The sequence below is a fragment of the Neovison vison genome, chromosome 11, assembly GCF_020171115.1.
Source record: "Neovison vison isolate M4711 chromosome 11, ASM_NN_V1, whole genome shotgun sequence".
NCBI lineage: Eukaryota > Metazoa > Chordata > Mammalia > Carnivora > Mustelidae > Neogale > Neogale vison.
This window is the reverse complement of record NC_058101.1, coordinates 103,260,572-103,274,655: the sequence shown is the minus strand read 5'-3', so window position 1 is coordinate 103,274,655 and position 14,084 is coordinate 103,260,572. Positions and strand designations below refer to the sequence as shown.

General features: G+C 39.4%; 1 protein-coding gene across 1 annotated transcript in view; it reads left to right on the top strand.

Moving 5' to 3' along the window:
- ARHGEF38 (Rho guanine nucleotide exchange factor 38) overlaps positions 1-14,084 on the top strand; it is a 132,819-nt gene that overhangs the window by 78,095 nt on the left and 40,640 nt on the right. Inside the window, exon 4 of the mRNA XM_044224362.1 lies at positions 7,359-7,506. Coding sequence (XP_044080297.1) covers positions 7,359-7,506 — 148 coding nt within the window. The remainder of the gene's footprint in view (positions 1-7,358; positions 7,507-14,084) is intronic.

Here is a 14,084-nt window from a genome sequence, read left to right as displayed (position 1 = left end):
TATCTGTTTCACTACTGATGCTTCGCCAGCACTTAGGACATTGTCCTCAGCAGCACTGAACGAATGGAATGGATGTTGGAGATAGTGAGTAGGGTCCTGGACCCTACTGGCTGTTACACAGAAGGATCGCAGTGATCACATCTGCCTGTGGTTGGTCCTACATTAACTTAGAGGCTGGCAGGTGGTGTGGAGCCACTAGCTATAGCCGAGGCTCACACCCTTGAGAAAGGTATATACTAAGGTGAGAGAAATCAAGAATTATGGGTTGGTTGCTCTAAGAACAGGGTCATCAGTGCTACCCACCTTGAGGAAGGAAAAGTTATTGTATCTCTTCCTAATCCAGGCCCAGAAACATTTTAGCTTTCAACTCTCAGAGAGCTAGTGTTTTTCTAATGTGCCACTTGTTCAAAAAAATGCCCACCGAGAGTTAAATATCCAGGAAGTCAAAAAGGCTAGGGAAGAGACCATGAGTTATCACCAAAATAAACAGTGGTATTCTAGAATGTGAGCATTGGAGCAATGCTTAAAGAACATCCAATCCATCCCCTTCACTGCAAGAACCTGATTGGCCCCAAATGACATAACTAATGGTGGAAATAGTCAGAAGGAGACCCTAACTCTTCTTCCACGACCACTGATGCTCCCCAGTTAGTCCTGCCCTGTTGCCAGCTACCTCCAACTGCCAGAGGGGTTGGGAGGTGCTGCCTCAGCTGTAGAAAGGCCTCCCCTTTAATAGACCCCATTGCAATGATTACATTGTCCTCCTGCCACTGGACAGGACAGGATCACACACCCCACAGTCGCTCCCCTCCTTTCTCTTTTTTCTCTTCGCAGCTTAGCTAGCCTTACGGGGCCACACAAGCCCCTGAAATTGCTGTTACCATGTCACCAGAGACCTCAGAATTGTCAAATCTCATCGTCAAATCCATTTTTTCTGAACTTATGTTACTCTAGAGCTTCTGGGAATTTTCCACTGAAATATTCCTGATACCAGAAGAAAAATAGGAGCCCCAGGGAATGTAGAGTTATTACCCAAAGCCACTGCCACAGACATGAAACAACTTTGAAGTCTCATTTTCTCTTAAGAACTCAGGAAATTTTCCATTCTACTCTTTTCTGTGAAAAAGGTTTTTTTTTTGTTTTTTTTTTTTTGTTTTTTTCCCAAATGTCTTCATGAAATTGATACTCAGGGGTTTACTTGTGTTTCTCCCTTGGTTGCACGCACCACCTGGCTCCTATGTTTGGTAGGAATTCTGTAACCCTAACCAAGGTCGCTAGGGTATCCTCCATTGTCAGTATTTTTCCCAGGTTAGGCAGGAACTAAATGAGATTAAAGGTCAATAGTAGTGATTTCTGTAAGCAGTGTTTACTCTTCCCCCCATTTCTTTCTTCTCACTTCCCGTCCTTTCTCTACCCCGTCCTGGAGAATAGAAGGGCACTAGGAAAGGAAGGAAGGAAACATATCCATGATCTGGCATGTGGCTGACTAATCCATTGCCTTGTTCATGGTGGACAGAGAAAGCTCTGATGTCTCTTCCTGATGACACAGGACACTAACCCATCATGGCAGCTCCACACTCATGATCTAATCTAAACCCATTTATCTCCCAAAAGTCCCACCTCCAAATAACATCACACTGGAGGTTAGGGCTTCAACATATGGATTTTAAAGGGAAATAAACATCCAGTCCTTAACACTCTTAATCAGTAACAATTTAAGTAACATTTTCATCTGATTTTTTAGTTAGATTTTACAGGGAGTGAAGAGGGTCATCTGAACTGTCATGATTTCTCCCAAAACATTTTTTTATGGAAAGAGAAGAAACAGTGTGTTGATTAGAATTAAGTTCAGCCAGTAGAAACAGCAAACAAAACAAAACGTTACTAGCCTAAATAAGAGATGTCCATTTCTCTCTTGTGTAATGGTCTAAAGGCATGTATTTTAGGTCTATATGGCAGCTCTGCTCTGCAAAGTCCTCTGGGATTCAAGATTCTTCCAGCTCACACTTAGCTTTGTCTTCATGGACAAGGTAATGTCCAGAAGAACAAAGGAAAATATGGAGAAGAAGGGGTAAATGATGAGCTATCTGCCTCTTAAAGTTCCCACATATTGTCACAGGACAATTTTCTGTGGACTTTAGTTACATGGCCACCCCTATTGCAAGGGAGGCTAGGAAATGAAGTTTTTATTTTGCTGCAGGTAAAAATGGTATTGCTTCAAGGGGGATGCTGATACTGGGGGACAATGGCAAGCTCTGTTATCCCCAGAATTATTTGCCATATTTCTCACTACTTTGCCTTTGGCTTAACTAACACCAATCCTAGTTTTCCTCCCTTTTCTCTGACTGTCTTCTCAAGCTCTGTGCAGTCTCTTTTCCCCCTAGACTCCCCTCAGTGTTAGTGTTCCCCAGCAGCTGGTCCTCAAGCCTTCTTATCACCCTGTAGACTTTCTTGCATGATCTTATCAAAGTCATGGCTACTGTGTCCTCAGTTTTACATACCTACACCTATTTTCCAGAACTTTTTTTCCTGAATCCCAGACTCACATATCCAATTCCATAAAAGATATCTCCACTTAAATATATTTTGGGTGACTCAACTCAGTACATCTAAAATTAAACTCATCGTCTTTCTACATAAACTCTCTGTATCTTATCATTGTATATCTACATTCTTACTGAAACCAGAATCCAGGGATATAATTGGAATTCTCCTCATCTCACATATATTGATGTCTGTTTTCTTGCCCTATTCTCTATCCTCCCTGATTTTTCTTCCACTGTTTATAGCTAACATCCATTGGGCATTTGCACAGGCCAGCTACTGATGTGTTACACATTTTAACCCACTTAATCTTCAAACAGCCCTACTATTATTGTTGTTCCATCTTACAGATCAAGAAATTAAAGAACAGAGAAGTCAAGTAACTCTCTCAAATGTCACAGGAGTAAATGGTAAAACCAGGATTTGAAAACAGGCCATTGATTTTAGTGCACTCTCTCTTAAGTGCTAGAACTTCCTTGTAAGCCCTCATTATTTATTTCTTGTATTACACAGAAGCTTTTTAATTGGATTCTCTCTTCTAGTCTAACTCCTCCCTCAAATTCCATCTTTCATACAATTAATTACCACTGTAATCTTCTAGAATACAATCTAATCATGTTAGTCTGCTCCTTAAAATCAATCATCAGTGCTTCTCCATTACCTGCAGGCTAAAGTCCCAGCTCCTTAATGACATGCAAAGTCCTTCATGATTTGACTCTTGCTTACAAATACAGCCTCTTCTGGAACTTTACCACAGACATGGCACTGTCCAGCCATACTAGACCACTCCCTCTGTGTGTCTCAGTGCCTGTGTTCGCTCAGAGCCCCTGTATCAAGGGCAGGCTGTTATAGAAATTGCTAACAAGTATGCAAGAGCAGAACAAATAACCCTCCATGGTTTTGTTTTTGTATTTTTTTAAGATTTATTTATTTATTTGAGAGACAGCGATCACAAGTAGGCAGAGAAGGAGGAGGAAGCAGGTTTCCTGCTGAGCAGAGAGCCTGATGCAGGGCTCGATCACAGAAGCCTGAGATCATGACCTGAGCAGAAGGCAGAGGCTTTAACCCACTGAGCCACCCAGGCGCCCCTGACCATCCGTGTTTTATACAAAGTACTTACCGTACTGGTAAATAAATAGTTTACTCTCACTGGCCTTCATAACTTCCTGAGGGAAGTGTTGGTTCTTTGTATCCGCAGTACCTACCAATGTGCTTGGTAAGTAATAGTCCCTCATTCAATTGTTGTGAAACAATGATGAAGTAACTGCTTCATTCCATTTTATGCCATTTTCCTGAACCAAGTCTAGGACACAAAGATCTCTTGAATATCACTGTTCATACCCTGGGTTACTGCCCTGCAGGGGAAATTCATTTTTAAGTGGTGTCAGAATAATAGAGAGGCCATATTGTTTGGTATGGCACATCTTGGCAATGGACATGAGGGTCTAGACATAGAGAAGAGGTGGGCCAAGAAGAGAAACATGAATAGATTTAGATTAGTGAAGGGAAAAGTTTGCAACACCTGAGTAATGATGCCAGGACATAAAAATATGTTCAATATTTTGGGGAGTTTGTCGAGGAGATAACCAAGAGGGAAAAAGGGCATTTTTCCCGTCCTCTGCATGGTGATTGTTTTGGGGGAAAGCCAATACAGAAATTCTTGAATTGTAGAATTTTTTTTTTTTTTTAAGCACACGATAGTTATATTTATTTTACAGTGTTCTGGTGCTTTTGTGACAGGCAGTCAGAAGTGAAATTATCTTCACTGGTCTTGGCTCAAGCCTTCCTTCATTCCTAATCATCCCTTCAAACCCACATCCATTAGACAGAGCAGTTGTCCTTCACCACTAAAAAAACGCAGCCCAGAGTTATGTTACCGTGGAAACAGAATCACTTCTTCGCTGCAAGATACATCGCTTTATCTGCATTATTATGAAGCAGAATACATTGGCAGGACTGGAAGGGGAATCAAATATTCTGCCTGCCAGTGTTGTACTTGGCCTTTGGGTGAATAAATGACTTTCAATTAGAGTGCTTAAATATCTTTTAACTTCAGTAATTGTTATTAGAGCCCCAGCAGAATTTTACTTGGAAAAGAGTAAAAATTTTGACTCTGCTGTTAAGGAGAGAACTATAAATTCTTCCAAACTATGCCATTTCTGTTAAAATGTATGTGTGTGTGTGTGTGTGTGAATTTACAATTAATGGTTTCATTGTGTGTAAAATAAATGTCTTTGTCCCTTGTTTTTTGACTTTCTGACCTGATCCGACTGCAGATTTATGAAGTCATCCTTACCTCTTCCTTTCTTTGTCTCCACTCTAAACTGCTTTGTAGTGAAACACATATATTAACAATCCCATCCTGGGTTGGGCTGTTTGTCTCCAGATCTCTCTTCTTAACTTGCTGCTGAGCTTCCTCTAGGCCTGCCACTTGCTCCCACTTCCAGTGGTGAGACCCTCCCCTAGCCCTCACTCTCATTTGCCCCCCGGCTCTGTTCCTAGGAGGTTCGCCTCCTCTCCTGCCATCTTTAAATTTAGTTACTATCTTATTTTATTTCCTCTTCTTGTAACTTCTCTGTTCCTTATTACTTGTGTTCCTGTCTTGAAGACCAGATCTGCAAGAATTACACTGGTAGAAAGATGAGTTCACTAAAATCCCAGGAACAAAACAAAAATCCCTCATCCCTTCAGTTCCAAAGATGCTCACAGACACTGTTAGCTTACAAGTTCAAAGAAAAGCACTATTAAAAAGCAAACAAGACACACGCATGCACACATACACACACACGTGTAGTCTACTAGGATCACAGGACTATCCCATATAATGGGAAGGGAAGAAAAGTCTCTTACAGGTTGGATATAGATTAGAACAGAAAGTGAAACTTTAGAAGTACTAGTGTTTTAATTGTAGAGAGAGAAGGGTAGCGTTAAGAGACGAGTGATGATTATTGAGCAGATAGTTTGTTACAAGTATTTTACATCTACATTCCATTTAATTCTCAAATTCATCCTCAGGAGTGATGAGAATCTACTCAGTTGCCCCCACATCCTAGACGACAGTGATCTGTAATTCTGCTTCAGTTTGTACGTGTCTGTCCAGCAAAGCTCTGATGTGTGGAGAGCTAACAACACCTAAGTAAAATTGAGGGGAATACAGCCTCTAATCCTGGCTTAGCCTCCACTGGACAGGACTATGGGAAAAATAATTTATTTGTTTCAAATTCAGTTTGTCCTTCCTTATTTAATAGGGATAAATAACCTCTTATCTCCTCATATGTGTAGGGAATTAAGTGGTTAATGTGGGCAAAGCACACTGAAAGTACAAAGGACATTCTATTTCCGTAGGAAGAATGACAGACTGTTGTTACTATAATAGGTGCAGGCTGGTATGTCTGTGTAACTCCCAATCAGTTCAGTCCAAAATCATTGTCAATCACACATATGCAGTGTCTTTGAGAGCAGGCCCCATCACATATTTTTTCTGTGTCTCCCAAATCATCTTAACGTAGTGCTAGGGTGTGTAGTGGATGCTTAATATACATTTTCAAGTGATGGAGTGGGTGATTAAATCCAGCTATTGTTCAATATCTCCTTGAGTTATTAGTTACAGATGCAATTTTATTATAATATCAAGAAGGATTCCTAAATGCCTGGATACAATTAGCCCAAGCTGCTTTAAGAAGATACAATCATAACTCTGGTTTATAGTATTATCCAGCTGAGGTTTTTTGGTTTTTTTTAAAGATCTATTTATTTATTTTAGAGAGAGAGACAGAGAGAGAGAGACAGAGAGAGTGGGGGGGGCAGGGGCAGAGGGAGAGAGTATCTCAAGCAGACTCAGCACCGAGCACAGAGTCCCACACAGGGCTCAATCCCACGACCCTGAGATCACGATCTGCACTGAAACCAAGAGTCAGACACCTAACCAAGTGCACCATCCAGGGGCCCTATCCAACTGAGTTTTAACCAAAATAATGGCCAATTCTTTCCATTATAACATATAAGGAAATATTTTATTTCCCTAAACTCCATTGCTTGCCTTTCAGAGAATCTCAGAAAACGTTCGTGCAATAAATAGCAAAAAATAATTTACCTAGACCCTGAGATTTCACTTTCCATACCTCTAACAAATTGACAATCACTGCTCCATTTTGAGCATTTACTGTGTATATATGGTACACACACTACCCCTTTCATTTTTGTAATGACCCCCTGAAATTGAATCTGTTATTGTCCCCTGTTACAGGTGAAGAAACAGATCCAGAGAGCAAAAATAACTTGTCCAAATCATAACCTGTCCAAGTCTGTAGCACAGCCTGATCCAAGCCCATACAGACTGATTCTAAGGTGTTGCTTTTAACCCGGATCCTGCAGACCAGCCAGGTGCATAAATCACCTCTGAGAAAACCAGCTTTCTTTTGCTGCCTGTCTCCATTAAGTTCTTTATCCTTCATTATATAAAAGAAAGGAAGGAAGGGAAGAATGAGGGAGAAAAGACAGAAAGAAGGAAGGAAGGAGGGAAAGAAGGGGGAAAGGAAAGGGAAAGAGAAAGAAAAGGGGAGGAGAAAGGAAGGGAGGGGACTGGAGGGGAGGGGAGGGAACAGGAGGGGAAGAGAGAGAAGGGAAGGGAAGGGAAGGGAAGGGAAAGGAAGGGAAGGGAAGGGAAGGGATGTCGTCTACCCTTCTGAGAAACCTGGGGATAAAATGCAACAGATCCAACTTGCTAATACTGATCACATTGCCCAAGAATAAATATGTAGAGTGTCCATTTGGTCTGACTTGATGTCATTTTGCCTTTGTCTTGCATTTATCAGGAGAAGTATTCTTGCAGATTAAAGGACCACTGGAAGAGATTTATAAAATCTACTGCTACCACCATGATGAGGCGCACAGCATACTGGAATCCTATGAAAAGGAAGAAGAGCTGAAGCAACATTTGAGCCACTGTATCCAGTCCTTAAAGTAAGGCTTTTTCAAACGATGATTTCCATGCCTAGCAGGGAACATTTTAACTGGATGTAGATGAAAGTTCCCACATAAATCCTACATTTGATGAAGCTTGCTGGGAGCTCTACTTTGTGTTCCCTTTATGAAAAGCTGACATGCCAGAAACCCTGATTGACTTTTTCCTGCCCCCCCTCTGAGCATGACTAAAAATAACATCAGGGATGATTCGGGGCTCTGTAGAGAGAGAAAAATGCAATATCAAAAAATGAAATGTGGAAGAAAAAGCCCTTCTTAAAGCTGTTGTTACCTGCCTGCCCCCATATGAGACAGCATTGGAACATGTAGAAAAATAAAGTTAGTGAAGGTCCCATGGCTCTCTGCATGGCTCTCCCCTTCCCCTAGATTCACTGTGGGGAAAGAGGGGAGATTGGTGAGGACAGGTCAGACCATGTTAGTTAATTTCAGAAGAATTAATCATGACTTCCTTCCTCATCCGTAAAGTCTTGGTGCTACCATATATATATATATATATATATATATATATATATATATATATTTTAATCTGGAAGAAACTACTCACTGTAAAAATCTGAAAAATATAAGGAAGCACAAATAAGATAAAAACCCTTGCTACTCCATGTATTAACTCTTTGCTTGACCATGTATTAATAAACAGCTGGCATTTTTGTTCTAATTTTATTTATATGCATTAATTTGGACATGGGATTGGGTTGATTCTTTTAATAGAAACTGGCATCTTACTGTGTATATCGTGTTCTACCACATGCAGCTTAAAGCCAAAATTTCTGCCCTACTTCATTTCTTACCTAGTGGTTCCACTATAGTCTTTCATTTCTAAGGATTATTCATCATCAAAGATTAAACCAGAGAGAGCTGTGATATCTAAATCAAAGCATGCCAAGCAGTCTGAGTGTCTAGCACATTCCCACCTTTTAGACTCTATTGTAGGGAGACAAAAATTGGGGTCCCAATGTGGCCCAAGAGAGTGGTAGCTGAATTAAAGTGAAATCAGGAGACTAAGTGAGACTACAGTATCTCCCCCTCCCCCCACCTTAGCCACAGGAGATATGTACCAAGACCTGCCAGTGGATGTCTGGAACTTGGGGACTACCAAACCCTGAATATACAAAGGTTTTTCCTATACATGCTGACAATTCAGAAGGAGGGCCATCTGTTTCTGGATCACGGCTGACTGCGGTAACTAAAACCCCCACAGACACGGGGACTCCTGGAATCTGGAAAATGTCTTCCCAAGTTAGCATCGAGACTGAAAGTGGATTTAAACAGGGCCCATAGAATTTTAAAAAATTAACTTTATCACTTTCTATTGGTCATTAAGTTGATGCAGTTCTTTACCCATTTTTGGTATCACGGAAAGGCATATATTTAAGTCATAAAATCACAAGCATCTATTTAGTGCTTCAGCTACACCAAGCATCATTCTGGGCACTGCACATACAAAAATAAATAAGAATTAGATACCTCCCACAAGGAACTTAACACGCCCAGGTAACTCTTAAAGATGGTAGGTGACAAGTAGCTCCAGCTCATTCTTTCTTCACTATTAGCAGCTTAGTTCAGTGTTAGAAATCAGTTCAGAGAAACTTTAAGTTTAAAGCTGTATCCACCTTAATAAATTCCTGTATTAGGACCAACATCTAAATATACGGATAACTATTTTCCTATGGAGAAAAAAAACGATGTTATCCTGGGTATGAATGAATGTTTCCTACCTTAGTTTAGTGGCAAGATCTGATCCAAGAAAAGTTTATCCTGAACCATTCTCCTTCTTCAATTTCTAGAATTAAAAGAGAGAAACCTCACAACAAGTGCACAGCGAGCACCTTTGGCCATCACTCCAACTACAACCTCGGGAATGGAGTTCCCTACCAGGAGCAGATGTAATTAATTTATTTGGCATATGCTCCTAACAGTTGACCAAAAGTGGAGCTGTCTCTTCAGTGGGGGTGAACACTGCTTTATTTTTATTAAGGATTTTGACTTCTAAGAGAAAGAAATAGACCCTGCCAGAGTATTCCTCTTGGCAGTGTTGCCTACTACCAACCCCCCTAAAGGCAGCTAAAGGCAGAGGTGATTCTGAAACACCATGATGTCTCAGTTACCGAAAATGACTTTCAGACCTAATGACTTATTTGATCTTTCTCTGAAAGCCTTCAGTTATTGCCTTGGTGGATGTCCCAAATCTTGTGTATTCAGCACTATTCCAATTTTAGGGAATAATTTCAAGCACTAGAAGGTGCTAAGGTTTAGAGAGCACGAAATCCAAGCTAAGTAATATTGGCACAACTATTTCTTAAGGGAAAGAAAAATCAAAATAAAATAGCTTAAGTTAGAGCTATTTTCCCAAAAGTTGCCTTTCCATGAAAATGAAGTTGATGATGAATTGTACCGGTCTGCCTGAAAGCTGAGAGCAGAATTATTGACATTACTATAATACTGACCCCAATTGAGCTAAGCCTTAAATTCTGAGAAACAGGTTTTTAAACAGGTTTATAGGCCAAAGAGAGTCTGGAACACCCCAAGGGTTTGGCTTCCCTTGCCAAGTAATCAGTCAAAGCTATTACTGTGGCTCTGCCTTTTCCTTGTGGCTAAATAACGGAGCCTGAGTGCACAGTTGCCAATTTCTAATGAATATTAGGTGTGGCCTCCATTTTCTCCTGTGCAAGGGGATAATGGAACAACAGGGTTTGAAGCAGTATTCATGAGAGAGGTGGCTTCAGGTCTCAGAAGTTAAAGCAGATTTTTAACGCGACTTAGGTTGCATTTGAATTAAAATTAAAATGTTTATTGAGGGCCTAATAAATATTTATTAGGAGTGCTAGATAATGTTTAAAAAATATTTATATAGGTATGCATAGTTCTCACCTCCTAGGAACACACCTTCTACTTGGGTAGATAAACAGAACCATCTGAAAAGTTTAATAACAATACCAGGGTTAATTTAAATAACACACCAGAAGCTGTCACGGTGAAGTTCAAGACTAATTTCCAAAAGGAGGGAAGAGAGATTTCCTGGTTCTGTAACAGACTTGAGTTCATAACCTTTGGCTATTCTTTGAAGCCCATTATCTTTGAAAAGAAAAAAATAATATTTGTATCTAGAAAATAATTTTGAATCCCTTTGAAACATTAGGACAGCGTTTCTTGGTGTATGATTTCCGCGGTGTCAGATCCATAGGGATGTATATTAAAAGTATAGATTCCTATGCTCTGCTCCAGACACTCCCCGCTCCCAGCAAAAAAAGGAAAAAAGAAAAAAAAGGGGGAGGAAAGGACTGCTAGGATCCAGTCCAAGAAGCTACATATTAGCTATATACTAACAAACACCCTCAGGTGATTTGGATACATATTTAGGTAATGAACCACTTCAGAAAAAGAAATTAGGACTTACTAGCAGCTTTCCCTGAAGCACTAGACCTTCACGCCTATAGATAGATCTAAGCAGTAGTTTCAGGGTTTGGAAACCTTAAGAAAGAAAAGACTAAAACTCTCTAGAAGCACAATATCACATCTGCATCTATAGCCTGCAAACTGGAAATCTGCAAGTTTTTGTTTATTCAACAAAGAGCATTTACAGATTCTCATTAGTGACCCCTAAGATTGCATGAAAATGCTATTAATATAGTCTCTAAATTTATGGAAGTCATTTACTAAAGCTCTAGTTACTTAGCCTCTTTGGGGTTATTTAAGGCTTCTGATCTGTATGAGGAAAATGAAAAACAGAATAGCTATAAATGCAAGTATAACTATAATTAGAATAGCTTGTCTGCTACCTCCGTTTTCTGTTTTTCTAGGTATAAATACCACCAAATCCCCGCTGTCTTTCAGAGACCCTAGAGATCTGTTTATTTTGTAATAATTAAAGAACAAAGGGTCTTTTCCAAGTTTTGTTTTGTTTGTTTGTTGTGTTTGTTTATTTGTTTCTTTCTTTCTTTCTTTTTTTTTTTTTGTGGTTGGAAGACGCGCTTCTAGCTTTATGTTTCATTGTTATAAATTTATATACATTTTTCTTCTTCCTAACCAAAGCCACTATCCCCAGGAGGAAAACTAACTTCTAGTCATCTGTGTGCTTTGGCTGTTTGTTCCTTTGACTCCTATAGCTTCTCCATTCAGAAGGAAGGTGAAAGCTCACATAACACAGAACCTAAAGGAATCGAGTTCAATTTGTTCACATTTTATATTTCTTGATGTTATTCTAATGGAATGTTCCAAATAAAAATTAAAATAATTTCTGGATTTTTTTTCAATTCCTTATTATGTGGCACCATATTTGAACAAAACTATAATCATTAAGAAATAGCCACATAGAAATGTGTTTCTTATAAGTCAAATGATAATGAGCCCATGAAGGTAAGAGGTGTGGTTGTGGTTATATGGTTGCTTTCCTCATAAAAGGGTAAATGGACACAATTTAACTTTCTTCTTCCTGAATTGTCCTTGTCTGGGGCTCACTTCTGGAAAGTTTCAGCCTAAAAGGGATACTTTAAAAAAAAAAAGATGAGCAAATAGGAGACATGATGATGTAATAGTACTATGCCATTACTCCAACAGGCTTTCCTTGTTGGAAAACCTCTGAAATTCCTTTTTGTAAAATGCTATACTAACATTAAACACTATGCTAATTTATGTCACAGTATTTGTTTTATTTGGTTAAAATAAATAAATAGAGGAGAAAAAAAAGTCTATGTCTTCTTTAGGAGTTAAAAGAACAATCTTTTCTTTCAACTTCAAATTTTGTGTTCTGGCTGCAAAATGATCACGTTGTTTACTTGTTTGCTTCCATAGAAAAATGCATTTATATTTGTTTTCAACTTCTCCCACAATTTTCTGATCTATGATCTATAGAGCATACTGGGAAAATGAAATTCCTCAGTAGGAGACAGAAATTGAAGCAAAAATGTGAGCTTAAATGTTATGAGTGGAAGGAAATACTGGTTTGGGGATAGCGGTGGCACAATCCTTTTCATAGAAGTGTTCTTCAAACAGCCTTGAATAATTGCCTGAAATGATAGTAGTCACTGATTTTTTTTTAAAGATTTTTATTTATTTATTTGACAGACAGAGATCACAAGTAGGCAGAGAGGCAGGCAGAGAGAGAGAGAGAGGAGGAAGCAGGCTCCCTGATGAGCAGAGAGACCGATGTGGGACTCGATCCCGGGACCCCAAGATCATGACCTGAGCCGAAGGCAGCGGCTTAACCCACTGAGCCACCCAGGTGCCCCCCCTTTTTTTAAATTTAATTTTTTCAGTGCTCCAAGATTCATTGTTTATGCACCACACCCAGTGCTCCATGCAATACATGCCCTCCTTTATACCCACCACCAGGCTCACCCATCCGCCCACCCACTTCCCCTCCAAAACCCTCAGTTTGTTTCTCAGAGTCCACAGTCTCCCATGGTTTGTCTCCCCCTCTGATTTCCCCCAATTTACTTTGATTACAGCTTTGTAATAGACCTTGAAGTCTGGAATTGTGATGTCACCAACACTGGTTTTCTTTTTCAACATTCTTCTGGCTATTCGAGGTCTTTTCTGGTTCCATATACATTTTAGGATTATTTTTCCATTTCTTTGGGAAAAAATTGATAGTATTTTGATAAGGTTTGCATTAAATGTGTAGATTGCTTTAGGTAGCATAGACATTTTCACAATATTTGTTCTTCCAAGCCATGAGCATGGAACACTTTTCCATTTCTTTGTGTCTTCCTCCATTTCATTCATGAATATTTTCTAGTTTTCTGAGTAGATTCTTTGCCTCTTTGGTTAGGTTTATTCTTAAGTATCTTATGGTTTGGGTGCATTGTAAATGGAATCGACTCCTGAATTTCTCTTTTTCTGTCTTGCTGTTGGTGTATAGAAATGCAACTGATTTATGTGCATTGATTTTATATCCTGACACTTTACTGAATTCCCATACAAGTTTTAGCAGTTTTAGAGTGGAGTCTTTTCGGTTTTCCACATAAAGTATCAAATCATCTGCAAAGAATGAGAGTTTGACTTCTTCTTCAGTGATTCAGATGCCTTTAATTTCTTTTTGTTGACTGATTGCCAAGGCTAGGACTTCTAGTACTATGTTGAATAACAGTGGTGATAGGGGACATCCTTGCCATGTTCCTGACCTTAGGGGGAAAGGTCTCAGTTTTTCCCCATTGAGAATGATATTCTCTGTGGGTTTTTTATAGATGGCTTTGATGATATTGAGGAATGTACCCTCTATCACTATACTGTGAAGAGTTTTGATCAAGAAAGAATGCTGTACTTTGTCAAATGCTTTTCCAGCATCTATTGAGAGTATTGTATGGTTCTCGTCCTTTCTTTTATTAGTGTATTGTATCACATTGATTGATTTACGGATGTTGAATTAACCTTGTAGCCCAGGAATAAATCCCACTTGGTTGTGGTGAATAATTCTTCTAATATACTGTTGGATCCTATTGGCTAGTATTTTGGTGAGAATTTTTGCATCCATGTTCATCAAGGATATTGGTCTGTAATTCTCCTTTTTGATGGGGTCTTTGTCTGTTTTAGGATCAAGGTAATGCTGGCTTCATAAA